This window comes from Lynx rufus, unplaced genomic scaffold (genome assembly GCF_022079265.1).
Source record: "Lynx rufus isolate CCGP_SWC_20201006 ecotype Redwood Valley unplaced genomic scaffold, mLynRuf1.p SCAF_3, whole genome shotgun sequence".
Lineage (NCBI taxonomy): Eukaryota > Metazoa > Chordata > Mammalia > Carnivora > Felidae > Lynx > Lynx rufus.
In genome coordinates this window covers 668,844-696,449 of record NW_025814845.1, presented here as the reverse complement: position 1 = coordinate 696,449, position 27,606 = coordinate 668,844, and the positions used below count along the sequence as shown (strand labels likewise).

General features: G+C 58.5%; 1 protein-coding gene across 1 annotated transcript in view; it reads left to right on the top strand.

Annotated features, from left to right (window-relative positions):
* SORCS2 (sortilin related VPS10 domain containing receptor 2) overlaps nt 1-27,606 on the top strand; it is a 458,118-nt gene that overhangs the window by 185,190 nt on the left and 245,322 nt on the right. Inside the window, exon 2 of the mRNA XM_047091738.1 lies at nt 2,972-3,039. Within this exon, the coding sequence (XP_046947694.1) occupies nt 2,972-3,039 (68 nt within the window). The remainder of the gene's footprint in view (nt 1-2,971; nt 3,040-27,606) is intronic.

Sequence of the window (27,606 nt, the reverse complement as noted above, 5' to 3'; positions counted from 1 at the left end):
ATTTATTTTTGAGAGAGAGAGAGAGAGAGAGCGTGAGCAGGGGAGGGGCAGAGAGAGAGGGAGACACAGAATCGGAAGCAGTTCCAAGCTCTGAGCTGTCAGCACAGAGCCAGACGCGGGGCTCGAACCCACCAACCGTGAGATCATGACCCGAGCTGAAGTCGGATGCTTAACGAACTGAGCCACCTGGGTCTCCCTTTTTTTTCCCTTTTTAAAAGTTTGTTTATTTTGAGAGAGAGGAAGAGAATCCCAAGGACTGTCAGTGCAGAGCCTGACGTGGGGCTCGAACCGCAAACCCGTGAGATCATGACCTGAGCAGAAATCAAGAGTAGGACACCCAATCGGCCGAGCCCCCCGGGCACCCCTAGGCTCTCTCTGTTTCAGTTCCTTCGCCTGCAGGTGGGAATAATGACAGGAGCTGCACGTGGGTCCCGGGTGAAAAGAGGGTTGATGTGCACGAGCCGAGTCAACCCAGGGGTTGTCCCTGCTGCCCAGGGGACAAGCGGATGCCAGCGAGCGTGGGCCAGAGCGTGGCTGCTGGCTCCGGCACCCTCACCCCCACGGAGGGAGCTGGCTGTCTCTTCCTCGCTGTAGGGCAGGGAACTGAGGTTCCCCGGGGCTCGGAGGGGCTGGCCCCAAAGCAGAGGCCGCCTTCCGCTGCCCGCCGCAGAGAGAAGGGTGCCTGCCGGGCTCCCCCAGGGCTGACCCCTCTTGGGTGGCTCCTTGTCTCAGCGCCGGGCAAGGATGGCCCCCGGCCCTGGCCTCCGGAGCCCAAACCTCCCGTGGGTTAGGGTGGTGCCAGCAGAAAGATTCTGTCCGTCGCACGAAGGGTAGACGGTGTGTGCTCTTGATGGCAGAGGGGGGCCAGAGCAGGGGAGGAGACCCTCACCCAGGGCCCTCGCCTCCCCTGGCTTCATTGCCTTAGTCGTGTTAGACAGCAGGTGCCGTGCCCCGTGCTGGGACATAAGACGAGACACAGTCCCCTCCCCCGAAGGGCTCATCGTCCAGTGTTCGAAAGAGACCCCATGAGCCGTGCTGGAGGGGAGAGCGCAGGGTCTGGGAGGGTGTGGGGGGCACTGAACCAGAGGAGGGGTCTGGGAGACACCCAAGGTGTCAGGAGTGGGGGCGGGAAGAAGGTCCCAGCATGAGGAACAGCCCGTGCAGAGGCCCGGTGGGGCTGGCGCTCAGAACGAAGGGGGTGGGTGTGAGTGGAGAGACCCATCCAGGAGGGGTCCGAACGCCGTGCTGGGGCGTGAGCTCCCCACCCTCCGAGGTGTGCGGGCAGAGCTCAGCTAGCTGGGGCTTGATGAGGATGTTGGCTTAAGGATTTCACCCTGGATGGGCTGGATGAAGCAGACTTTGAGGTCCCTTCCAGCTGTCACGCTCTGGCTCCTCGAAATCCCCTCCGGGAGCAGCGAGGCTATAAAATATAAATCAATAGGTTAAAAATACGCTTGTCTCCTGCTTGTCCAGGCCCTGTCACTCTGCCCGCCTCCCCGGGTCTTCAGAGGATTCCCGCTCGTCTCCGGCAGCCCGAGCGCCTGGCAGGGGAAGGTGGCTTTGTTCCTGAGCGAGAGGCGGGGCCGTCGCGCCCCCGCCGCCGAGGCCTCCGGTCTGCGTTTGATCATTGCTGCCTCCAGAATGCGCGCCGTCCCGTCCCGGCTGGCACCCCCTCCTCGTATCTTCCCGGCTTTCATCGCCGGGCCGGGGAAGCTCAGCCGGACGGTGTCTGGGGCAGCCGCGTCCCCAACACAGAGGAGGCCGTGCGGGGCGGGAAGGAACCAAACCCGGAGCCGGCCAGTGTGGTGACCCCAGATTAACCGGGCTAACGGCTCTGCTGGGAGCCGGTGGGGGGGGGTGTCCCCAGGGTCCCCCCCCCGGTTCCCATGGCAACCGGGAGCAGCTAATAGAGACTGGCAGCGAGCGAAATGAAAGGTGATGTGTGGGAAAATGCACTGGCCAGCGAAGTCGCTGGGGACAAGGCGCTTTTCCTGCCAGGCAGGCCAATCCTCACTTCCTTTCTGTGGTGGTCCATCCGTCCGTGCGTCTGGAGGAACTTTGGGGTGCTTCTGAGCACGTTTATTTTTGTTATTACCTAACAGTTCCCTTTCCTGCACGGGGGTGAGGGGACACGGTCTCGTCGGCGGTGGGGGGGGGGCCCACGCGCGTGATGATAGTTGAGGGGCCGCGAAGCAGCGTGTGCCCCGTCGATGATGTGTGGGCCGCCTGCCGCCTCGGCCACCCTTGTGCGCCTTCCCCAGCCCTCCGCTGGTTCCGGCATTATCCGGCGCTGGCAGGAGAGGGGCAGAGGCCCCAGCTTCCGGGGCCTGCCCGTGTGTTGGGGCGGCCCCAGCAGGTGTTCTCGAAGGCCCTGGTGGGGACGAGGCCCCATCTCCCGAAGCCTTGTCAAACGCGTCCTCTGCCCGGCACTCTGGGACACTAGCTCCGCTGACCCTCTGACCATGGTTTGAGGTTGTCTGGGGCCGAGTTTGAAGTTTTCCCGCTGAGGGGCGCCTGGGTGGCTCAGTCGGTTAGGCATCTGACTTCGGCTCAGGTCACGATCTCCCGGCTCGTGGGTTCGGGCCCCGCGTCGGGCTCTGTGCCTGCTTCGGATTCCGTGTCTCCCTCTCTCTCTCTGCCCCTCCTCCGCTCACGCCCCATCTCTCTCTCTCCGTCTCAAAAATCAACGAACATTAAAACAATTTTTAAGAATTTTTCCTGCTGAGTGCCAGCTACCTGGTGGCCCTGGCAGGATGGGGATGGTCCCAAAGTCACTCTGAGGACGGAGGGAGGTTGGGAGGTTTCAGGGCGGACACCGGCCTTGTGTGCAGGCTGGCTGGGGCCTCCCGGGGAAGCCGACAGAAAGACCCGGGCCCCTGATGTGTACTGGGTCAGGGAACGTCCCCACATCCCTCTTTCAGAGCCTCGAAACTGGCTGATTTCTGCCTTTGTCTCTCTGTTGCCACCACAGGTGATCTTGATCCTGACGAAGTATTACCACGCCGACATGGGGAAGGTTCTGGAAAGTTCTCTGTGGCGGTAAGTCAAGCCGAGGGCGGGCCTCTCTCCTTGTGCACCTGCACCACTCCCGAGACTGAGGGCTGAGATCCAGACGCCCAGCTGGAGAAGCCCTGTGAGTTGGCGGCCTCGCAACTTTTCTTTGGCTACAAAATGCACGTAGGAGACGGTGGAAAGCGACGGCGGGTTTCGGCAGTGGGCACAAACGGCACCGGAGAAAAGACGGCCCTTTAGAAAGCTCCTTCGCTCTCTTTTCTTTCTGTTTTTCCTCTCCCCCTCCCCCTCCCCCTGCCTTTTTTTCCCTCCCCGAGGAAGAGGGTCTGCATTTTGAATTCAGGTCAGTGCACACATTCCCTCCGCTCACGCCCTGAACTTCAGACGAGAGGCTTCTGGAGTCCACCAAGTATGCCGATTATCCTCATTGTTCAGACATTTTTCTTTCTTCCTGGCTCAGCCGAAGAGCTCGGTAAATAAATAACCCACTGGCGACGGGGGATATCTCTTTCTATGTGAGATGTGAATTCAGTCCAAGAACATTAAGCAGCCCCTTTGATGTTTTAAATGAGGTGGGAGAGAAGGAGGTTTTGGAGAAATCATTTCGGTTACTATCATCTTCAATATTTACACCTGCTCACCCAGGGAGGGGGAAGGGAGGCTCCCGGGCGGCTGGGGCTGTCGTCTCAAAAGCTGTCCTCGGGCCACGATTGTGTTTCCTCCACGCGCTGCTTGCCACTCCCACGTTCCCTGGGTGTGCTGGACCGTTTTGTTTTTCAAGGTGTGTTTCTCAAGCACCAATCAATTCATTCTTTCTATTTGAAATCCATAAAAAAAACACCTCTGCCCGCTCATCAGGACTCCTGTATGTGTGCAGCCCCCCTGAGTTGATTTATTTTTGGCTCTTGGCTTTGCTTCTGGGGCAGAGGCTTGATGATTCATTCTGTTGGTTCTTGCTGGGGGATTTCCGTGATGCTCCGGGAAGGTGTTGAAATAGTACCTCCAGCTGGGTCCTTTCCTTCTTGTATAAGGAATGGGGGCGTCTTGGGGCAGCCGGGTTGGTCACCGGCGGTGCTGATGGGACCAAGACTGGGGAGCAAGCAAACCACTCGTACTGCCCTGCGTTTTTCTTACCCCTCCAGCCAGAGAGCCTTTCCTAGCCGGCTCCTCCCGGCCGTGGATTCGCGGGTTCGCCCTGCAGACCCCCCCCCCGCCCAGCCAGCCCCCCAGTCCTTCTGTCGGCCTCAAGGAGAGGGGTCAGCATCCTACAAAGAGGACAGCTGTTTTCCTGCCACGCTCCCCCTCGTCATTTCGTCTTGTGCCTTGAAGCAGCTCACCCCCGAGGAGAGGTCCGAGGCTTGCTTTCAAAAGTCCTGCTCAGTGTGGCGGGGAGGCAGCTCAGCATTTGGGATGACAGTGGACCATGGCGCGAGCGCTCAAGCTCCCGCCACCTCTCACTGCGGCCCTCTGAGGGTTTCAGGGCGAGGCCCTGGGACGGGCTGGCCCATGGAGGGCGTTGTCTCTTGCTAGGTGGATGGTCCAAGGAGGTCCCCCCGGGGCTGCAGAGTGAACAGGGGCACTTGGCTCTTCTCTTGGCCTTGAATTCTGGGCAGCATCCCAGAGTAGCCGCCTCGCTGGCCCCAAATGCTGCACACCAGCCGCGTCCCGACGGGCGGGCGGGCTCTCCCTGCACCGGCCGCACTCGCTGACCATCCGGAATGCCCGGTTTCCCTCGCTCCCTCCAGCATCTCCGTGGGCTGCGCTCGGAAACGGGAGGTCATAAATGTTGCTGGAACAGTCCTTCCCACTGCCATCTGTGCCCACAGGACAGAGCTGTGGGGTATACGTAGGGCTTGCTGCCCACCCTTATGGGGGATGCGGTGGGGACGCATGGATTTGGGCCACCGCGTGGCACGGGGGCCGGGAATTTTTGCTGAAGGGCTCCAGACTCCCGATTCTTCAGACGTGGCTACAGCAGCCGAGAGGGAGGCCAACCACCCACCTCAGGGCTGCTCCAGCGGGGGGCTCTGTCCGCTCTGTCTCCACCTGGGAGAGCATGAGGGCCCGGCGAGGTGACACGAAAGGTCCCCAGAACGGTACACGGTCTCGATTTAGTTTTTCTCCGAAGCAGATCAACAGACCAATTCTCCATGTTCTTTCTCATCACTGTCTCTGTGCAGGCATTTCCTCTCCTTTATTAAAAATACACGCAAAGGCGTTAGTCATGTCAGGAAGGATCACCCCAGCCCCACCCGTTACTTCCGGCGTGGAGCCATTACATCCTCTGTGTATCTTTCTCTCGCGGACGTATTTATACAGTCAGACGTGGAAGAAAGTTCTGCGTTCTCCTTTCTTCACGCATCTGTTTCCAGTTTCTCGAGGTTGGACCGCGTCCGCATCAGCGCTTCCTGTGGCCGCGGACTAGCCCTTGGTGGGTTCGTTCTGACACGGGGCCACGCTGCTGCCGTAAAAAAAAATGTAGGCGTGTGGTTGTCCTTCGCCTTCTGTTCTCTGGGCAGAAGCCCGGGGGGTAACGACCGAGCCGGAGAGTGAGCGGATGGCCGGCCGGCCCACTGCAGGCCCCCGAGCGGGCGGCACTCTGGCCCGCGCCGTCTAGGCCCCAGCGGCCTCTCCCGTGTGAGTCCCTTTGGTTCCCGGGGAGCATGAGCAGCGTCTGTGTTCGACTGCCAATCACGTTTTCCTCTTGCGAGCATTTTCAGCCCATGTGCCCTCTATCTTGGCACCTGCGTGAGTGTCTTTAGAAGTGGAAAGGTTGCCACTGGTCTTGCGTGGGGATGCCACCCCGCCTCTGTCTGCTGGTCAAGGCCCACGTGGATGGGGGCTGACAGAGCCCGTGCCTGGATCACGCGGATTAGAGACTCACTCGGTGGACGCGCCCTGAGCCTCCCCAGGGTTCTCCTGTGCGGTCCCCGTGAATCCATTTTTAAGGACAGGTATGGTATTTACATTCTGGAAATGGCTCTCTGAAATGTAAGCTGAGCGCATTTTTAATGGTCCTGCATTTCAGGGGCCCCATGTCACCCCGTCCGGTCTTCAGGGTGGGGCCGTGCCCTCCACTCTGCGGAAGGGACACCGGGAGGGAGCGAGGCTGCCCCCCACCCTCCAGAGAGCCTCCAGTTGGCTTCAGAGCCGATCCTGTGCGGGCACCTCCCATCTTGGGTTCCCAGGGCTGATGGCAACAGGAGGAACACACTCACCCAGACCAGCCTGCCTGACGCTTGCCCGATGTCCAGTCTGTGCGAATGTCCTGGGGCTGCTGGAACGAAGGACAAAAAGTAGGGACTTTAAAGCAACAGGAATTTGCTGTCTCATGGCCCTGGGGGCTAGAGTCTGAGATCAAGGTGTGGGTGGGGCCGGGCTCCCCCAGGATCCTTCACGCCTCTTCCAGCTCCTGGGGTGGGGGTGGGGGACATGCCAGTCCCTGCCCCCAGCTTTGGCTTCAGACGGCCTCTTCTATGTGTGTCTGCCCTGTGTGTGTGCCTTATGAGGACACTTATTGTTGGATTCAGGGTCCACCCAGGTGATCCGGGGTGATCTCATCTCTAGAGCTCTGACTTAATGACATCCACAACCACCCCTTTTCCAAATAAGGCCGTGCACAGACTCTGGAGGTAGGTCGTGGACACATCTGCTTGGCTGTGTCATTCAGCTCACTGCACGGTCCTCACCCCTGGGCTGCACTGCCCGGATCTGACTTCCTAAATGGCTCTTGCCCCTGTCGCCCCCTCTCCCTCCTCACCTGTGTTCCCTTGCTGCCTCTTCATCCTTGGTGGGGTCCTGTAGCCCCTTCCCAGCTCCTCCCCCGCTGCCCCTCACCGCCCCTCCAAGCCTCGCCCCTGCAAGGCCCCAGGGATTTGAGATGCACACACGCCCACAGTCTTGCCCTGCTCCCTTGTCCCCTGGTGGCTTCCCAAGACTGATACCTGTGCATCCCGCCCTCCTTGTCCAGGTGTAGGGGTGGGGGACCCAGTGGGCAGAGCCAGAGGTTGTAGGGCAAGTATAGAAGAGCGTGGGCATGCACGGCCCCCCTGAGAGTTGATGTGCGACTTGTATCTATTCCACGGTGGGGCCATAGAGGTTGCGAGGTAAAGATAAAGAGCGTTTGGAATTAATATGGACGTGATCTGTAAATGCTCCTGTGCCCCCACACCCTGCCTGCAGGAGGATGTCGCCTGGTTCTTCCCCTGGTTCAGGGCTGTCCCTCCACGTTCCCAGGGGCAACCCTTCGGGGGTTCCCAGGACACTGCATTATCCATTGGAAAATTGAGACCACTCCCAGGCAAAGGGACGAACGGGCACCCCTGATACAGATTGGAGGCAAAGTCCCCGGCTGGTGCTTCCCCGGGCCCCCGCGGCCTGGAGCTGGGACCCTCAACTGTCTGCTCGATCGGCCCCATTCCCTGCAGGAAGCCTTTGAGACACTGTTCTCCTAGGTGCCCCTCCGCCCACGACTGTATTTCTGTTGAAGTTCACTGTGACCTGCGCCTTGTACATAAAAACGTAAGATCCTTCGCACCCTTCGAGAACCAGTTTTTGCCCCTTGAGGGCAATTTTGTCCCTGGTTGAAAATCCACATCCTGAAGAAGAGCCTCGGGGGGGAGGGGGTCTTGTTAAAATTCAGATTCCGATTCCTGGGTCGGGGGTGGGGCCCGGGGCTCCGCATTGTTAACAAGCCCCTAGCGATGCTGGAATTGCTGGCCCACTGAGCACACTTGGAGTAGCAGGGCCCTGGCTCATTCCGGGGTCACCTGGGGGCCTCAGCATCGCCCGATGTCTGTGCCCGACCTGGGCCCGCATTTGGCCCGGTCTGGGCTACGGCAGGCACGGCTCCGGTGTCCAGCCTGGGCTGGGTCTTGGGAGGCCCATTTGGTGTCACCGCCGCTGAATCCCAAACGGCCGGTGAGGCTCGGCTGCCTCACAAACGCCGTCAGGAAGGTAACTGCAAGCCATCGAGGTTTGAGCCACATGCAGATAGTAGAAAATGGGTCCTCGGTGGGAGGAGGTATGTAAGGGTCACTTGGAAATCTCTTCAAAACTACTGCCGCTCGGGCCATGCCTTGGAAGATGCAGACTCAGTGTGGAGCCCCCCTCAGGAGCCCCCCCAGGTGAGAGCAGACCCAGGAGGGGTCTTTCCGGCATTGCCTTTCTGGCTTCAACGGTCACTCGGGTCTCCTGGTCTGCATTTCTAACAGGTGGCCACATGCTGCCATCGGGGCTGGTCCAGAGACCACACTTGGAGGAGCCAGGGGTTCGGCTGCTTAGGAGTGAGGCTTAGCTTCCTGCTGGGGCTTCCCCAGGGACCTGGATAAAAGCCACGGCGCCGGGTCCTACCCCACTCCGCAGCCCAGCCTGTCTTGCCACTCAGCGTCCAGCCAGCCTGCTGCCTGAGCCTCCACCACGCCCAGCTTGGTCCCTGTAAGGGGGCTGTGCCTGTTGGGGCTGCCTGCCTGGAATGCGCTCGGCATTGACCCTCAGGTACTGGCCCCTGTGGACACTTAGTCTCAGTACAAACCTCTTTTCTTCAAGGAGGACACCCCACCTCTCAGTGTAAGTAGCCCCCAGGCATTCTTTATTGTATCTCTCCTTGAGTGTGGGAGTTCTTGGGTACGGTTTATCCCCCGTCGCCCCACCCAGAACATGTACTTATTGGGGATGGAGACCAGTCAGGTCCACCTTGGTGATCACTGGGTGCCCAGAACCCATCACAGATCTGCCACAGGCTGGACATTGGATGGATGGATGGATGGATGGACACATGGATGGATGGATGGACACATGATGGGTGGATGGATGGATGGACAGTGATGGATGGATGGATGGACACATGATGGACGGATGGATGGACACATGGATGGATGGATGGATGGACACATGATGGGTGGATGGATGGATGGACACATGGATGGATGGATGGGTGGACACATGATGGACAGATGGATGGATGGACACATGATGGATGGATGGATGGACACATGGATGGATGGATGGGTGGATGGACACATGATGGATGGATGGATGGACACATGGATGGATGGATGGATGGATGGACACATGATGGGTGGATGGATGGATGGACACATTGATGGATGGATGGATGGACACATGATGGATGGATGGATGGATGGACACATGGATGGATGGATGGGTGGACACATGATGGGTGGACAGGTGGATGGATGGATGGTGACATGGTTCTTAGGAGATGCTCACATGACCTAGAGAACCCTTTACACCTATGAGGCCGTCCTAGGGGATGGGGTGGGGGCCAGGAACACAGAGTTGGCTCTGATGCTGTCAAGTGGAGCACGAGGGGACTGGGGGCATCCCCACGCTGGGGAGAAAGTGGACCTTGGCCCACCTTTCCCCACCCCACCTCTCTCTGCTGGGACTGCCTGCATCCTCACACTGAGCATGGCAGCCTCAGTCCTGTAGCCCACTTGGCGTTGTGCCTGTGCCATCACTGAGCCGGTATGAGAGCCACACCAGCCCTACCTTTCCCCTGGCACTTATGACCTTGGGCAGGACCTTCCACAGGGGAAACCTCGGGAATACTGGGGGTGGGCGTGGGTCTCAGGTCTTCTCCCAGAGTGCCTTGCTGGCATCCCCTACCTTTTGGGGAGTGATTCTCTTTCTCCTATCTTGAATTTAATCATGAAGTCTTTAATGTATACATGAATTGTAGAATGTACTGGGTACCGTGTGTCAGAGACAGTCTAATCTAGTGCTCACCAAATAATCCAAGCGTTTCCTTCCTTCCCCAGCCTCCCTCGTAGTTATTTTGGGGTCATCTGATTAAGTTTGGGGGCCAGTGGCTGGTGAGCCACTGAAATTTAGGGCTTTAGCTGTTATCATAACAGAGCCTAGGCTAGCCCAAGACCAATTCCCTGGCTGTAATAGATGTTAATTTTTTCCTGTCTGGGATTTCTCCTCTTCAAGAAATGTCCTATTACAGGGGCGCCTGGGTGGTTCCGTCGGTTAATTGTCCAACTTCGGCTCAGGTCATGATCTCACAGTTCGTGAGTTTGAGCCCCATGTCGGGCTCTGTGCTGATGGCTCAGAGCCTGGAGCCTGCTTCTGATTCTGTGTCTCCCTCTCTCTCTCTGCCCCTCCCCTGCTCTCTCTCTCTCTCTCTCTCTCAAAAATGAATAAACATTTAAAAATTTTTTTAAAAAATGGGTAGAAGTGGTGTCATTTCACCTTCTGTAATTTGATTTGTGTTCCCACCTCGGTTTTGGTGATTTCTGCACGTGGCACGTATCATCTGGTTGACTTATGTGTCCCCTGTCATGGGAGCACGAGGAGTTTTATCCCCCGCATTTTGTGATTCCCACCAGGGCTGCAGCGAGCGCCCACACGTGAGTCTCCAGCTTCCTTCTCTCCCTGCTGCCAGCCTGTCTGTGGAGTGACGCCCGCGTCTCTGAGTTGTCAGACTTCGTATATCTGTACTCGAGCAGATGTGAGAGTGTAGCCCCCTCTTGTTTAATTTCGCAGTTCTGTGATTCCTCGTGAGGTCGAATATACTGTCCTTTGTTGGTTGACTATTCACGTTTCCTCCCCTGGGATTTACCTGCTTGTGTCTTCTATCTCGTTCTTTTGGGTTGCTCGACTTTTTCTTAAACCCTGCCTCTCCACTGCCAATAGCCCAGGTCCTCTCGAGGACCCTCGATTTTAAGATGCGCGTCCTCTGAGTGCGTCTTCGGCTCCCGCCTTGTGCTGTTCGTTCTTTCCCAACAGCTTCTAAGAGTGTTTCCTCTTAATAATGTTTCTCTTTGCCATGTTATTTTGTGTGCAAGTCTTAAAAGGGTACTTCTGTGGGATGGTGTATTAGTCAGCTATGGTGACAGTCATGCTGTGGAATGAGTCACCCCAAACTCGGTGATGTGTACCGTGCACTTAGGCTCACACCCCTGGGTTGACTGGTCTGGCTTCCTTGGACGGGGCGTGGCCGGGGAGCCCTACTTCAGGCTGCGAGCTGGAGAGCGAGGCCTGGACCACCTGCATTTGTTCTGGAATCCACGCTGAGGGGGCAGAGGCCATCGGGCCGGGTTCTTCCCAGGCACCACCCTGCGGCTCAAGAACCAAGCCAACCCCACAAGCACACTTAAAGCTTCCGCTTCCGCCACGTTTGCTCGAGTTCCGTTGACCAAAGCAATTCGCGGGGTCCAACCCGACACCAACAGGGGACGGGAGAGGAGCGAAGTCAGGGTTTGCTGATTGACAGTTGGAAGTGTCACACAGGTCGTACGTGTTTCCAGAAAATACATGTTTTGTGGTCATAGAAGTCTGGTGAACATTCCGAGGTTGAAAATCACCCGCGTTTCTTTGCAGTAGGACTTTGGGAGTCCCTGCCATGCCAACTCACATCACACATCTCCCGGAAAAGCTTGCGTGGCATTTCTCTATCTCCTCTGAGCCCGTAATCTTTCGTTTTGATTTTATGTAAATGTTATCTCATTTTAAATTGAAATTGAGTTAGTTTTCATTTTATTTTCCTTCTACGTTTTAATATTTACATATTCTCTTATTTTTGTTCTGCTGAGCATTTCTCGGGATGGGTTTTCCTCGGAACAAACCTTGGGAAACTCTGCTTTATAGAGTTTGTATTCTGGTAGAGCTGATGTTTGAGATTTTCAGATCACTTCTGTTTACCCATCCTGTTACTGTGTTATTTACACCATTCTATTTAAAATCAGATTTGACTCCGTGGCCCTCTGGCGTCTCCCTCTCCATTTTTAATGCACAGACTTTTCACGTTCTGTGTTGTGAATGCAGGGCCTCGGGAGTTTGAGCAGCGAACCCCAGCCACCCAAGGACCTCTTCACATGCACTGGTACAAAGCATCATCAAGGTCCTTCCCTGCAGAGGTGGATAATGGCCAGGCCTGGGGAGGTCCACGTGGCTCCACTGTCCCAGGGTCGGGTGGACAGAGACTGTGTGCAGTGCGCTTCCTGAGCTGACGGCGGCCCCCTGGGGCCCTGAGTGTCAGGGCCAACAAAGACCAGCTGCGCTGATAGGTCCTTCTAGGCGGGTGGTGCCGAGGGCTTATAGCCACGGTCTGCAGTGGGAAAATTATAAAGAGAGGAAGTGCTTTGCCCCTTGGCGGCCTGGAAAGAGTGGGGATTTTAGAGAGACCGTCTTAGACATCGATGGGCTTTACCTGTAGGCTAATCGTGGGCCAGAGCTCTGGGTGGTCTGTGTCCCTGCAGAGATCATGCTGTGAGTCCGGGGGGCCGAGACGTCCCTGCCTCGCATCGTCTCCTGTGTAATCCGAGCAGAAGATTGTGGCCGTGCCGACGTCCCAGGCTGTTCTGATGAGGACGGCAGCTAATCCCTGTGGACGCTTGGCACTTAGTGGGTGCCAGGCCTGCTTCCTTCCTCCCCGGGGGACTTTCCGTCCCTCCCTGGCTGGCCTCTCTCCATGTGTGCTCCAGCATCACCGTGGAGGTCTGAGTTTGATTTAATCAAGACTCAGAGCAGATAGGGATCAAGACAGGCGCTGACTTGATTTGGATCAACAGTTTGATGAGGTCAGCTCTTAGGCCTTGAGGTGCCTGTAAAATACTCTGGAATAAGATCTGGGTGGCTGAAAGGTCAAGCACTTTTGAGGCAATCCCTCAGTGTCCCCAGCCCCCAAGCCTCTTCTCCCTCCCTCTGCCCTCACTCAGTTCCTGGCTCCCCTGTCCCACACACCCTGAGGACACCTCCCAGCTGGTGGTGACTGTCTTCTCTGCCTGTGGCACATCCCTCCTCCTTCCCTGGCTCTTCCCTTCCTTTCTCCCTCTCTTCCCACCATCTGTCACTCACCCATCCATCCCCTTCTTTTTGTCTATCCTCCATCCATTAATCTATCCATCCCCTGCATATCCACTCCCTCCCCCCAAACTCCCAACACCTATCCAACCATCCATCCATCCATCCATCCATTCATCTTTCCATCCCCCCATGTATCTATCTCTTGTCTACCCACCAACCCCCCAACACCCACCCATCCATCCATCCTTCCATCTACCCATCTATCCATCCATCCATCCATCCACCCATCCATTCATCTATCCATCCACCCATCTATCACCCACCAATCCTTCTCTCCATCCATCCATCCACCATCCATCCATCCATCTATCCATCCACCCATCTATCCATCCATCCACCCATCTATCTATCCATCCAGCCATCCTTCCTTCCATCCATCCATGCATCCACCCATCCATCCATCCATCCATCTATCCATCCACCCATCTATCACCCACCAATCCCTCTCTCCATTCACCCACCATCCATCCACCATCCACCCACCATCCATCCATCCATCCATCCACCCATCCACCCATCCATCCATCTATCCATCTATCCATCCATCCACCCATCTGTCCATCCATCCATCCATCCATCCACCCTGTACCCCCCATGTATCCATCCCATGTCTACTAATCCCCTGTCCTCACATCCAACCATCCAGGCTCTGGGTTTGAGTAAGTCATGGTCAATGACCCCCAAGTCTCACAGTGGAGTGAAGGGACCAGACAGGCAATCACCTGGGGTCATGGTGTGTAATCTGCACTGTGATGAAGCTGAGAACCGGGGAAGCGTGAGACGCCCACACTCAGTTGAGCGCAGGGAGTTGGTGGTCAAGGAGGACTTTCTGGAGAAGGATCCCGTCCTCGGGCACCACCATGGTGTGCCTTTTCTCCCAGGACGGCTCTCCCTGCAAGGTGCCTCCCGTGTTGGCGAGGCCACTGAGTTCTCACATATGGGCCTCCTCCCCATCCCCCTGAGTGCTGTCACTCCTGCACAACGCCTACCAGCAGTCCCTCTGCAACCAGAGGCTGCATTGGGGAAACACAGAGGTGGCTTTGGCAGGCGACAGGAACATTCTGGTCTTTTCCAGACTAGTCTGGCTTCCCGGGTGGGGCCTGCCCTGGTCTCAGGGCATCCCTGGCCTCCCATCCCGGTTCACCCACACAGCTCTTGTTCCCCTGCTTTCCTCCCTCCCTTCCTCTCCTGTATCCCACTCCTCTGACTCCATTCCTGCCGGCCGGAGAGGCCAGGGAAAAAGCAGATGTGAGCAGAGAGTACCCAGGTCCCCAGCTTCTTTGGGAAGGCCCTGCAGCGACTGCCCCCAGTGGAGGATTTGTTCTGAGTGGGACTCTCTGACAGAGGGCCGGGCCGCGTAAGCCACCCTGCACATTAGTACAAGCCCACAACGCGGCTTCCGGTCCCTGTGACCGTCTCAGGTGTGATTTTGAGAAATGGGGGACAGGTGCTCAGTGGGGAAGGGCAGCCTGTGAATTTTGGGTCCTGATCTGGTTCTTGGGTCTGCATTTAGCCAAGGGCCGTCTCCTTGGCCCTCAGGACACTTGCAGATTCTCCCTTTAGAGCCCCCTCTGCCCCCATTGCCGCCCCGCCTGGCCTCCCTGGGGGCAGCCCCCCTCAAGGCCTCCGCCCTGCTTCCCCGGCCCTGTCCCTCTGTGCTCAGGTGTCCCATCCCGGCTAGGCCAGGTGCCTCCGCTGGGCTCTCCCAGACCCTCTCCCGCGGCCTGCTGCCCGCCTCCTCTTGGGACCAGGGCTCCTGTGTCCCCTTTGCCGGGCAGAAACTCTGGCACGGACACAGGCCCCGGGGGTCACTGAGCAAGATCACCGCCCACGGAGCTCTGCTCGTGGGTTCCGTGGCAGCCGCTTCACGTTCCCTCAAACAGGAGGCCGTGTGATGCCACTGTCTTGATGAAGATGTTGCTAAATTCCTCCCCAGAAAATTCTCACTAAAAAAAAAAAATCTTATTTAAAGAAAATTATAATATGTGATTATCATGGAAACTTTGGAAGTTCTAAGATAGGTGAGGCATAAATCCCGTGTCCCATCCCGTGTCCACCCACCTTATGAGATCATGGCTGTTAACGTTCGAGATGAGGGTTCTCACTAGTCTTGTCAAGATGCAAATACATACATGTTGTATAAATTTGAGATCCCACTTTAATATTATGTATTAAACATTTTCCTATGCTTCTGCGTATTTTCAAAACTGCTGTTCTTAGTAGCAGCATAATAAACTCTCAGCTGAAGGAGGTACTATTTATTTAACCAAATCCTCGTTTTCAGACCTCTGTGTTGTTTCCAGTTGCCCCAAAGGTAAAGATGTAAAGCAGGCTGCCGTGAGAGGCCTTGTCTGTGTGTTGTTCCCGCATCTCTGGTGACGTTCGTGGGATCCGTTCTTAAGGTCAGGCCTCCTTTCGCGCATGTAGGACTACAGGGGGTCGGGACCTCGACGCCCGTTTGAACGTGTGCAGGTTTGTCTCTGAGGCCGTCCTACTGGGACAGGGGAGAGACCAAAGTACCGTGTAGGCAAGAGGAAATGACAGAAGCATCAGGAGGGCCGCCTGCTGTCCCGGTGCGAATGCACCTGCGGGTAAGGCAAGTCACAAGGTGCACTGTTGTCCTCCAGACCCCCACGCGTGGGCGGAGGCCTCTGACCTTGACCACCCCCAGCCCCGACACTTCCCAGGTGCTTCTCGAGGCCCTGCAACAGTGCCAGGCACTGTTCTAGGCCTCAAGCACTCAGAGTGAATGGGACACAGACATCTGCTGTCAGGGACCTCACCGACCACGGCGTGTGAAAGCGCTGTGAGGCGTGGCTGAGCCTCAGGGGATGTGGGCTTGTGGGACGTGCTGAGGCCTTGGGAACGGGTTCTGAAGGATGAATAGGAGTTCACCACGCTGCAAAGGGTAGGTGAAGGGGGTGGGAAGGAAGGTAGTAGGGGTGGAAGGGAACGATGTAGAGGCTGGGAAATGCCCAGGGCGGGGGAGAGCCCCCCAGTAAGTGGCTGAGGCTGGTGCATAGCATACATCCATTGTCTTTCGCTGCTGCAACAACGTATCATAAACATAGTGGCTTTAAACAACACAGATTTATTGCCATAGAGTTCTGGAGGGCGGAAGTCCGATGTGGGTCCCACTGGCTAAAATCAAGCATTCGCTTCCTGAGACTTCAGGGGAGAATGTTTATCCTGGGCTTTTGCAGCCTCTAGAGGCCACCGGCATGCCTCGGCTTGCGGCCCCTCCTCTGTCCTCACTGCCGGCAGCATGGCCTCTCTCTGGCCCGTCTTTTGTCTTGCCGTCTCTTTCCCTGACCGTAGCCTGGACGGGGCTCCTACGTTTTAAGGAGCCATGTAATTAGATGGGGTTCGCTGGGGGAATCCGAGACGATGTCCCTGTCCCAAAGTTCTCGATTAGTCACATCAGCACAGTCGGTTTTGCCCGTAAAGTAGTGTTTGCTCAAGCTCTGGGCTCTGGGATGCGGGCGTGTCTGGGGGGTCCGTTATTCTACTGCCCACACAGGGCACCAGGGGTGGTGGCCCTCAGATTGTCTCGGTGTCTCTGCTCAGTTGAAAGCCTGACTGGGGCATCCTGGTGAACATAAGATAGTAAGACACATTTTCCCATAATTAAATTCTGGAAGCGTTTCTCGAGCATCCTCCTTGTACCAGCACTTTGCCAGGTCTTAGGGTTGGCCACGAACGAGACACCAGCCTTGTTAGGGAGGAAACGACCGACGGGGGAACCGACATCTGCTGAGGAAGCCACAGGAGAGGGCAGCTGGGCATTTCAGGGAGGTGATATCTGAGCTGGGCTTTGAAGGCTGAATAGGAGTTTTCTAGGCAGACGGGCAGGAAAGGCATTCTAGACAGGGGAAACATTACCTGCAGGAACACAGAGGCATGAACCAGCCTGGTGGGAGGAATCCCAAGATGTTAGCAGTGGCTAACCTGAGGGGGTGTTCAGAGGACTGTGGGAGACTAGGTTGGTGAGCCCAGTGAGGTTGAACCAAGAGGCCCTGTGTGCCAAACAAGAGGCTCCGATTCTGTCCTCTAGGCAGTGGGGAGCTATGCATGGGGTTGTGCATTAGATCGAGCACACGGCTGCAGAATTGGCGGGGACGGTGGGAAGGCAATCACGTGGTTTGGGGAGGCCAGCTGGCAGAGTGGAAGATGCAGAAGGAGAAGTTGTATGTGACAAGACCTTGGCACCCCAAAGCCTCATCCCTCCTTGCCCTCCAGGACCCCGTTGAGGGCAGAGTCCCAGCTCCTGGGAGGGACGGAGTCTCACAGAGACGTTCCATTCTTTCCCCCCACTCGGATCCTATGCTCCCTCCCCCTCCCCCCTGCCTTTCCCTGTGGTCTATAGAAGAACACAGATGGACCCCCTGCCCTTTGCATTAAAATCACGCTCTGTCCTGGAGATTGATTGCATTTTAATAAAACTCCCTGAGTGGGAAACGATCTTTGTTTTCTATTATGTAATAAACCTCGCTCGAACGTGCTTTGAAGGATGGAGACATAACCCGTTTACGGGGCGAAGAGCATCTGGGAATGTGCTGGGGGCCACGTGGCATCCAGGGGGTTCTCCGCTTCTGCCGTTTATTAGCCGGTGCCAGGGACACTCAGTCCATTTCTCTGAGCCCTGTTTTCCTCACCCACAAGGAAGGAGCTGCAGGATAGAGCACAATTCTCTTCCTGAAGTTTGCCGAGCTCCAAAGACGTAGTTGTTTCCATTTTGCCACGCACGTTACTTTGTTGGGAGGTAGGCACTAATGTTTGTTATATTTGGGAGAATTATGGGCACCCTAATTCTGGATGTCCCAGCTCTGCCATTCATGAACAACCCTAGGCCAGTCACTCGCCACGTCTGAACCTGTCTGCCCATCTGTAAAATGGGTCTGTCTCCTCCCAGAGCTGTGCTGAGGAGGGTGGCCGTTACTGGAGCAGGGCAGGTGGGAGAGGATGAAGGGAGCAGCCTCTGAAGGGCTCTGGTGCTCAGCACATCTTCAGCCGATACCGCGGGAACGTGCAGGGATAAGCATGTGATGGTGGAAAGGACCCTGGAAGAAGCTGGTGTCACATAATCGGACATGAGTTGGTGCCATCGGCCGGAACCCTTGCCACTCTGAAACATTGTCACTCCTCCCTGCTGTCCCCTCCCTCCTGTCCCCTGCCTCCTTCCCTCTCCTCAATCAAGTTTTTCTGAGCACTTAGCACATCCTGGATATGCCCCTCGGCTCTGGGGACTCAGTGGAATGAGAGAGATACGACCTCTGCTCTCACGGGGCTCCTGTCCTGGCGGGGAGGCAGACCAGGGCCAGGTGATGCCATAAGGTGACACAGGAGCTGTCCCCAAGAAGGAAGGGTCTGAGAGTGCTCAGGGAGGGAGCAAAGCTGAGTGAGGGGTGAGCCCGGCCTTCCTGGAGGAAGTGGCATATGCATCATGATTGAGTGTTCAGGGTGAACCCGGGTTGATGAACAGGAGGAGTGTTTCAGACAGAGCGGTGATCCATGCCAAGCCCCGAAAAGGGGAGAGAGTGGGGAGAATTTGAGAAGCGGGACTGGGGGGACACTGAGTGCAGGGTAGGGCGTGGAGGGAGGCAGGGAGGTGGAGGCCCATAGGCCATTATCTCCATTCTATCAGGAACCTTCTAACACGGAGGTCGTGTCTCAAAGAAGTCTAGCTTAGAAATTTGGGGAGCTGGAAACCATACCCTCTACGGGATGAACCAATGAAGGAGCAGGGGTGGTGTATATCAGTTAGCTTTCACTGCATAACAAACATCCCCAACATCAGTGGCTTCAAACGACACCCATTCGTTTAGTTTATGATTCTGTGGCTCAATGATACGGGCTGGACTCAGATGGGCTCCTCTGTTCTTGGCTGGACTCACTCGTGTGTCTGTAGTTAGCGGCTGGTTCTAGGTGACCTGCTTCTTGGCTGGCTGTCCTGGAGGCCGCTTGTCCATCATCCTGCAGCAGGCTAGCCCTGGCTTGCACGCACGGAAGCAGGACAGAGATTTGCGAAAGAGTGGACATACGCAGGCCTGGGAATCGCAGAACATCACTTCTGCACATTCTGTGGCCCAAAGGAAGTCACAAGACCAGCCTCCATGCAGGGGTGAGGGAAATCACTCTGCCTCTTGACGGGGGGGCCTTTGCAAAGAGGCGTGGCTACAGGGAGGGGGCCACCGTGGCCATTTTTGGCAACAGGGGGCTCAGTCTGGAGCAGAGGAGGTTGAGGGAGGGCTTGAAGGCTGTTTCCAGACTGCCAGGTGCCACCCTAGGGCTCAGGAAAGAGGCGACGCTGCAGGGTCCGGACCTAGGATCTATCCGGGACTCCACAGGGAGGACCTTCCCACGGTGGGGTCCCTCGTGGGGACTCCGTGGCCACAGACACCGGGGTAGCTGCAAAGACCGTGTGGGCCTTGCTGGGGAGGCGGAGCGAGGGCCCGGGCGCTAGACTGGACGGTGTGGCTTTTGAAGACGCAGCGGTGGCTGTTGGGAGGGGGCGGCTTCGGGGGGACTCAGGGGCCGTGTGGCCCTCGGCCTCTTCTCAGGCCCTGTCAGTAGCAGCCGCCAGCCCGAGCCCATGTGGCGTGAGCGATGGCACCGAGCCACCCGCCATCCGCCGCAGGAGGAGCCGGCAGCCGCCCGGGGCCCGGGCTGGTGGTCGCCTTCGCTCCTGTTAGGTTCCGCTCTTGTCCTCGCGCACGGAGTCCCGGGTCGCGTTCCCGGTTCTCTTGCGCGGCTTGTGGACCCTGCGTCCTTCCCCTGCCTCCATGGTAGGTATTTGACTTGACAGTTCTGCCTGGGACCCCGTGCAGGCTGCTGGCTGAGGGTGCATGGTGGGGGGGGGGGGGCTCTGCTGTGTCAGAGGGAGCGGCCCCTGTCGCCACCCCGCCCTGTGGCGCCACATCGCTCACGTCCCCAAAGACCCCCCCAGCTTCCTCGTCGCTTCTTGTCTTCTCCTAAAGACAGCGTGACAGGTGGCTGAGAGCACAGGCTTTTCAGAGCCATGCGGAGCCCTCCCTGGCTCCGTCTTATTAGCTGTGTGGCCCCGGGAAAGTCACTCCCCCTCTCTGAGCTCAGGTTATTAACCTCGGCATCTGCGAGATGGGGATAACGGTGTTGCCTGGGTGGGAGGAAGTATACAACCGGCACCTTGCTTACCGGAAGCGTCAGGGAATGTGACCGCGTCACCGTCACCACCCTTCTCAGGCAGCACAGCTGCCCTCGGGGACGGCACTGGGGGCTGGGGTCACCGAATTTGGTCTGAGGCCCTTTGTGCAGCAAATGTGGTCTCTAAGCCACAAGCCAGCGACTTTCTCCACCGGGCACCGGGGACAGCTGAGTGACTGTGCCACAGGCCTGGCCCTGGAGGGGCCGGGGGCTCTGTCACCATCTCCTGTCCCCACCCGGGTGACGGTCGGTGCTGCCGTTGCCCCTACCTGGATGCCACGCCAGACTCCGATTCGTCAGGGGTCAGCTCAGCACCGCGTCCTCAGAGCCACCATCCTGACGACCCCGTGTCGTGCAACCCTGCCCGTGAGATGTAATTTTCCCCATGCTACTTTCTCTGCGTCGCGTTTTTCCTAACCTCTCGCAATGTCCATGCATTGTTTGTAATGCTGTTACTTTAATCAAGTTTTCCTTCCCAAGCCTCGGTACCGTTTCTTCATTTGGGGTGTGTCTGTGCCCCCCGCTAGGCACGGGCCGGAAGGACCATGTCCTTGTCTGGGGCCTCGTTCTGGCCCCAAGGCCTAGAACGGTGCCTGGCACACAGGAGGTCTGCCCGTGGAGTTGGGGGCAGAGGCTGGACATTCTGTCTGTCTGGTCTGTGAGCTGCTCCGGGGCTGGGGAGGGGTGGGGGGACAGGTCCGTTTCCTGCCTGGGACCGGTGCCCAGTTTTCAGGCAGGGTCATGGCTAGGGAGACCCAAGCTGCCTTCTCAGGGGTGTGAGGCTTTCTTTAGCGTCTTAGATTCTGGGCCTTTAGGGACGAGGGTGTGCTGGTAAATGGGTAACAGTCAGCACCTCAAGAGAATCTCCCAAATGTGTAGTTCTTACCAATGTCCGTGGTGCAAATTCTCCCACTGTGGCCAGCTTCAAGCTAGAGAGGAGTTTGGAGGACGTGTGCATCACGGGCTCTAGCTAGCCGGTAGGAGCCGGCGTGAGCTGGTGTGCACCTGCATGAGCCAGTGTGAGCAGGTCTGACCTCGTGCGAGCTGGCGTGAACGAGCGTGAGCTTGTGTGAGCTGGTGACAGCCCACCGTGGTTCAGGAAGATTCCCAGGCCCTCCAGGCTTCTGGCACCGGGGTCTGGGACCAGCTGGCTGAGAGGATGCCCCCGGCCAAGCAGAGCGGTCTGGAGGTCGCCAGCTTTTCCCGGCGTGAAGACGCGCCACGCGCTGGGCACGGGTGGCCGCTGGTCCCCTGCCCCTCACTTTCTTCCTGGCCATTTGTGAGGAGGAGATGGTGGGGCCTGAGGTGTCAGAGAGCCCTCTGTTCCTCTTCCAAGCACTAGACGGTGGTCACAGCCCCCTTCGCAAACCCTCTGAAGCAGGAGCACGGGGCGGAAGCCCGGAGAGCCCGGGAGATACAGGCCCGGGCACTGGGGACGTCTGATGTGCCTGCTCTCCTGGCCGCACTGTCTCTGCCCAGTGTGGACGCTGAGCCTTGCCTCTTGGCTGCTAACTCCGGGTCGACGCAGCCCTCCGAGTCAGGTGGGTCCTGGGAGGCTCGGAAAGATGCCGAGGCTTGTCCAGAGTGGCCCGGCATGTTGGTAGCACCCCCTCGTGGTGGCAGGAATTTGTCCCTGCAGGGCTGGCTTTTCCCAGGGGCGCTCAGCAGGAGCAGGACGAGGGACCACTGCTTTGCGGTCACTACGGGGCGGGGGGGGGCCACGGGAGGGGCTTTGAGCCTACAGGTCCTGGCAGGTCTGCTCGACACCCCGTCGCACAACAGGCCTCCACTTGCCCCGGGAAGGTCACCCGGCCGGGCCGGAGGGTGTGGGAGCCAGCCCCGAAGTCGGGGTAGGGGGACCTCAGACCCCCCGGTGGCCGCTCTAACCACCTCCTGCTGGGCCAGGCTCTCCGTCCTGGGAGCCGCCAGGGGCGCCGGACCCCTCCTGGGTGCGGGGTCAGCGGGAGGGTGGAACAGACCCCGGTGGGCTCAGCTCGGGGAGCCTGGGGGCCGCGTGGGCAGGTGGAGGTGGAGGCCTCCTCGGGCCGGATTCCGGAGGCCGTGAGCGACCGTCTCCCGCTCCCTGCACGTTCCCGGGCGTGGGATTCTTCCACACTGAAGTTGCCCGCAGCCGCTCGGTGACGCGAGAGCCTCGTGTTTCCAGTTCAGTGGATGCCCCCAAGCCCTGTCCCTTGCCGGCCGTGGAGTCCCACAGGACAGGCCCCAGTGGCCATTTGCTGCCACAAAACGTGCAGGGAAGCCCCCTGCCGGAGGCTCTGGTGACGTTTAAACGAGAAGCCGGCCCAGCGCACCCTCCGCTTTCTGCTGGTGGTTTAGTCACCGATCCCTCCCAGGGACTACGATGGGGACTGTCCCACTGCATTGGGAGCTGAATGCAGAGGGAGTCCAGTGCCCCCCGGGCTTGGGGAGGAGACACGAGGCCTGCAGAGATCACGTGCTGGGAGCCTGCTGTCAGGCCTAACCTCCGGGCGTGCTTTGTTTGGCCAGAGGGGACTTGAGGGTGGTGTTCCTGAGCTGCCAGCATCGACGAATTTTGGGATCTCCCAGCGGCAACCTGGGGTTCTGAGCCTGGGAGAAAGGAGGGGGCAGGGAGGCAGAGGGCTGTGATGTCCCAGGGCCACCGTGCTGGCCAGTGGGAGGGCCCAGGTTCCATCGTTGCGCATGGCCCCCGAGCCCTGGGTTGTTGGCACTGGGCCCCCATCTAGCCCAGCCTCTTCTGGTTACGGAGGGAAACAGGTGCACGGCAGAGGCGGTCCAGTGCTGCAGTCGGGCCTGGGGCCCCCACCTCCAGAGGCAGGCCCCTGGCTCTTCCCCCGCGGGACTCGGGAGCGGCAAGCGTGTGCTTTTGTCCCGCCGCACCTTGCTACCCATCACGGGTCCTTCCGGAAGCATCACACGTCGGATTCTCCCATGGCTGCTGCGTTCAGCTGCGACCCGACGGGACAGTCAGGGAGCTGGAGTTGTGTGCCAGGGCCCGTGTTTGTCTTGGGAAGAAATCCCTGTGCCGGGGGCCTGCTCCACCCGAGACAACTTTCCCACAGTCAGCGAGCACATACTTGGATCCTGGGGCTGGCTGGCGGCCCCGAGCCAGGCGGAGAAGCCCGGGTGGCTGCGCTGGCCCGCCCAGCCGGGGGTGTGCGTCCAGCTCTGGAAGCAGCCTTCCCAGCACACAGCGCTCAGCCGAGGGCGGCTCTTGGGGGCCCGTCATTAAGCACCATGGTTTCAAAGTGCTGTAGATGCCACTTTTGGAGGGAAAACTCAGAGCTGCTTCAGACAGAGGGGGGAAGATGCCCTCTCTCCCTTTCTTTCTTCCCCACCACCCCCCGTGCCCGTGCCTATCAGACTCTCCCAGTGAACCTCCTAATGTAGGTTGGACGAAGCAGGCGGGTGCTTATGGGGGATCGGCCAGTAGGCTCTTTTTGGCCACTCTGGTGAACTCGGGCTCTCAAGGGCTCCCTCTGGGTGGTGGGCCTTGGGCCAAGTTTCCAGGGTTCTCTGAGCTACAGGAAGCTGCAGGTGGTCAGCGGAGGGAGGGGGTTGGTGTTCTCCAATCGATAGGATAACACAGGTATTCTGCACTTGAATGTGCCTAGCACAGGGACAAGCTCCGACATGGTCACTTTGCTTGATCCTTGGACAGATCCCACAGGAGGAGGGACCTTTATTATCCCCGTTATATGCAAGGGGAACCGAGACTCAGAGTTATTAAGTAACTTACCCAGGATCACACAGCTGTGAGTGGCAAAGCCTGATTCAAGTGGACCTGTGTGCAAAGCCTATGCTTTCGGATCTCCTACATGGTTCCCAAGACTCTGTTCCAGAAAGGTCCCATCGTGTGGAGTCCGGCTTGGCCCCTGTTAGTAACAGTGGGGGTCTTGATGGATCTGGGGTGTTTCAGAGCAATGGGGTGATGAGGGCCGCCTTCCGGGGGGGCATGGAAGCCGGGCCGTGCAGACAAGGAGGCCGCAGTGGTGGCAGCGGTGGGAAGGGGCCGTTTCTGGGCCTGATGTGATGGGTTCGATGATTAGCTGACCCTGGCTGCCTCCAGGACAGCTCCTCTGTGCTAAAGCCTGGGTTTGGGGACTTCTGGATGTCCCGAGGGGAATTCTGGCACAGCTTGAGTCTCGAGGGTGGTGACAGCTGGTTGTATCGGTGTGGGGTGCACACAGCACTGTTTCAGGGGCCTCTTGTTGAGGGAAGAGCGAAGCCTTATACAGGGCGGGCTCAGGCCCCTGCACGTCTCTGAATGATCGAACGTGGCTGGCCGCTTCCCCCCCGCCCCGATCCGTTGTACTGCAGCCAGACCCTAAGTGTAATCTAAGCTGGGGCTCAGGGCTTCAGGCAAGACGCTGTCCCTGTCTGGGCCACAGAGGTCTGGCACGTCCTGAGCCTGCTGGGCTGGGCGTCTCCTGCCTCCCTTCCTCACCAGTGTTTGATGCCCGGCTGGGAGTGAAGCAGAAAGAACCATCCTGGCCCTCTGGCCCCCAGGATGTGCCTGCCTCTGCGGGGCCAGGATGGGCCAGAGTGCCTGAGCGGGGACAGCAGTGGGGCGAGGGGGGTCCCAGCTCCTGGGACGTGCCTGTGACTCAGGAGCGGGCGTGATTCTGCCTTGGACGGCTGACCGCCGTGGTGGGGAAGGGTCCAGAGGCGCTTGCCCGGGCTCTGCTTGCCTGGCTGTTTGGGGACGCGGCAGATGCCTCGCACACCCAGGCCCAGGCCAGCCGTGAGCTGTGGGTGCTCAGACGCAGCCCATCGGGCCGTGGCTTTGCCCAGGCCAGGAGGCTCCTCGTTTGCACACCATGCCAGGGAAGGCAGTTGGAATTAAGCGGGACCAATCTGCTTTCATTTATGGAGGAACGGAGGGTCCACATTTTATACCTGGGAGGTCTGGCCATCTCCACTCCGCTGAGCCAGCGGCTCCCCGATGCCCTCCCCTCGTCCGCAGCCTCGTGGCCAGGGGCCCCTGCCACTCGCCCAGGGCCTCGGTTCCGGCAGCCAGCCAGCGCACCCGGCCCAGCTTCCCGATCTGAAAGGCACTTGGGGAGGGAAGCACTGGGAAACAGCAGCAGAGTGGTTAAGACGCTCACCCAGGGAAAGCTGGTTAATCAGCCACATCAGACCGAGAAATCGCGGTGCGTCTTAAGAGGAAGATTCGCAAAAATAAAGCAGAGCCGTGGAAACGTACTTTAAGAGGCAGGCTTGAAACGCAGAAAGAGAGATGTCGAAAGGGAGAGGACTTTTAAAGGCCCCTCACTGATGGTGTGCATACTGAGCTGTCCCCTCCACACGAGGTCTTGAACCCTGTTGAGGACCCCAGGAGGTAGGGATCACCCTGTTTAGAATGGAGAAAATGAGGCAGAGGCCACAGAGCAGTGGAGTCAGGACCTGAGCTCTGGCCTCTTGGGTGCAGGAGGTGAGAAGGTCAGGAGCACAGGCCCTGGGACCCGCTCCTGCCTGCCCTGGACTCCTGGTCCGTTGCCTGCCGGCTGTGTGACCTTGGGCCGGTTACTGAACCTCTCTGGCCTCTGTTTGTATCTCTAGGAAGTGGAATAATAACGATGCCTGCCTCATGGTGGTCATGGCGGGTAAGGAGTGATGCCAAGCAGAGCTCTTGGGGCAGTGCCTGATGGGGCGGGTAGGAGGTGGCCACTGTCCTTGTTGCCGGGGCATGCTGTACTCAGGCGTGGTGGGGAGGCTTTTCTTGGCTTCCTTCCCAGAATAAGGGAGCTGATTTGAATTTTGCGCTTGGAGGTGAAAGAGAAAGGGAAGAAGGAAAGACTGGACCGTGTGGGTCTCTCACGCGCCTTCTCTGGGCCCACGCCGCACGTGTTCCCGCTAAGGGAAGGTGGCTGTCCGCTGTCACTGCTCTTCTGCATTTTCCAGGAGAGCCCCCAAATTGTAGGAGTTACGTCTCTGCAAAAGAGGGGGCACCCCGGGTGTATTGACATCTGCTTCAAAGCGTCTGCCCATATATCGCTTCTGTGCTGAGTCTCAAATGGGAAGCACCCAAACCCGTTTCTTCCCCCAAACCCTTCTCACCCCAGCTGGGATGGGAAAGCCTGAGGGTCACCATCTGTAGGTGTCCCTCTAACTTACGGTGACATCTGGAGGGGCGCCCAGCACCCACCGGCAGGGGCATGGGTGTCCACCTGGGGCAGTCCCCGGGGAAGCCTTCTCGCACGTCCCAGCAGACCAGAGGGGGGTGGTGCCCAGTGTTCTTGGGGTGGGGCACGTGGCAACACAGGCATACCTCGCTTTGTGCAGTTCGCAAATGCTGCACCAGGCTAAGCATGCCTGTCTCCCTAGGGCGATGGCTAGGGCTCCGGTGTGGCCTCTTGGAAAAGAGAACCCACTCAGGTCCCTGCAAACCCAGGTCTGGACGCTCCTCTTGTTCCGGGGGATTCATCTGAAGGTGCCTGCTGGGCCTCGCCCAGCCGGGCCTCGTATGAAACACACACACGCGTGTGTCCCACAAATGTTCGAACACCTACTGCGCGCCAGCCCCGTGCCAGGCCCCGGACATAGCAGGGACCGTGTCCCATGGCTGTCCCCAGGGGGCTCGTGGTACCAGGGAGGCCCCAGTGACAACGCAGAGGGGGAAGAAACCACAGCAGGCTCCCGGATCATACTGAGAGCATCAGGGAGGGCTTCCCGTGGGAGGGGACCTCTGGGTGAGACCAGAAGGAGGGCAGGAGTTACAGCAGCTCGTGGACCAGGACTTCCACGAGAATGAAAACACAGCAAACAGCATTTGGAGAATGCTTTGGGTTTATTCAAGACTTGCACAGCTAGATTCCTCTGGGGCCCCCTGAGCTGGGCTTGGCTGGTCCCAGCAGACCGATTGGGCTCTGCGGGGGAAGAGGTTCATGGACACCTCCTGGAATTGTCTTAATGCCCCCAGGAGGCAGGTGTGGTCACCCTTATTGTACAGATTAAAAAGCTGAGGCTCTGGCCGACGAGCTGCGGCACGACCCCCCGGCAGCCGCACCACGCCCCTGCGCTATCACACGTTGCTCTCATTAGGGCAAGGCTTCCCCTCTGCCTGTTAGCAGGGTGGCTGAGAGTCTGGGGTGCAGGGAGAAGGTCCTCGCAGCGGGCAGAGGCCTCGGGAGGACTGAAGCCCGGCCACCTCTCGGAGATGCGGTCGAAGCCCAGCCTCCTCCCCAGAGAGGTTACAGACACTCACGCTTGACGTGCATCCTTGGGGCCCCCCCCCCGGGGACCCCAGGTCGAGAAACCCTGGCCTGTGAGTGATGGGGACTGTAGATGGCACCAGTCCCCTGCGCCCAATATGTCCGACAAGAGGCACAGGCCCCTGCCCGTGATGGCCACTCTCGCGGGCTCTTTGTCCTCGCCCCTGCTCACTCCAGCCAGGACCCCACCTGGTTCGCAGCTGGGGTGCTCACCAGTGAGGCGGGAGGGGCACCAGAGGCCACTGCCATCAGCAGGCGCCAACATCGAGGGATCTAGACACCCAGGCTCAGCACGCTTGTCTTCCTGGTAGCAATGTCGCGGTGACGGAGGCCGGGCCGGCGGGCTCGGGTGGGGTAACACACA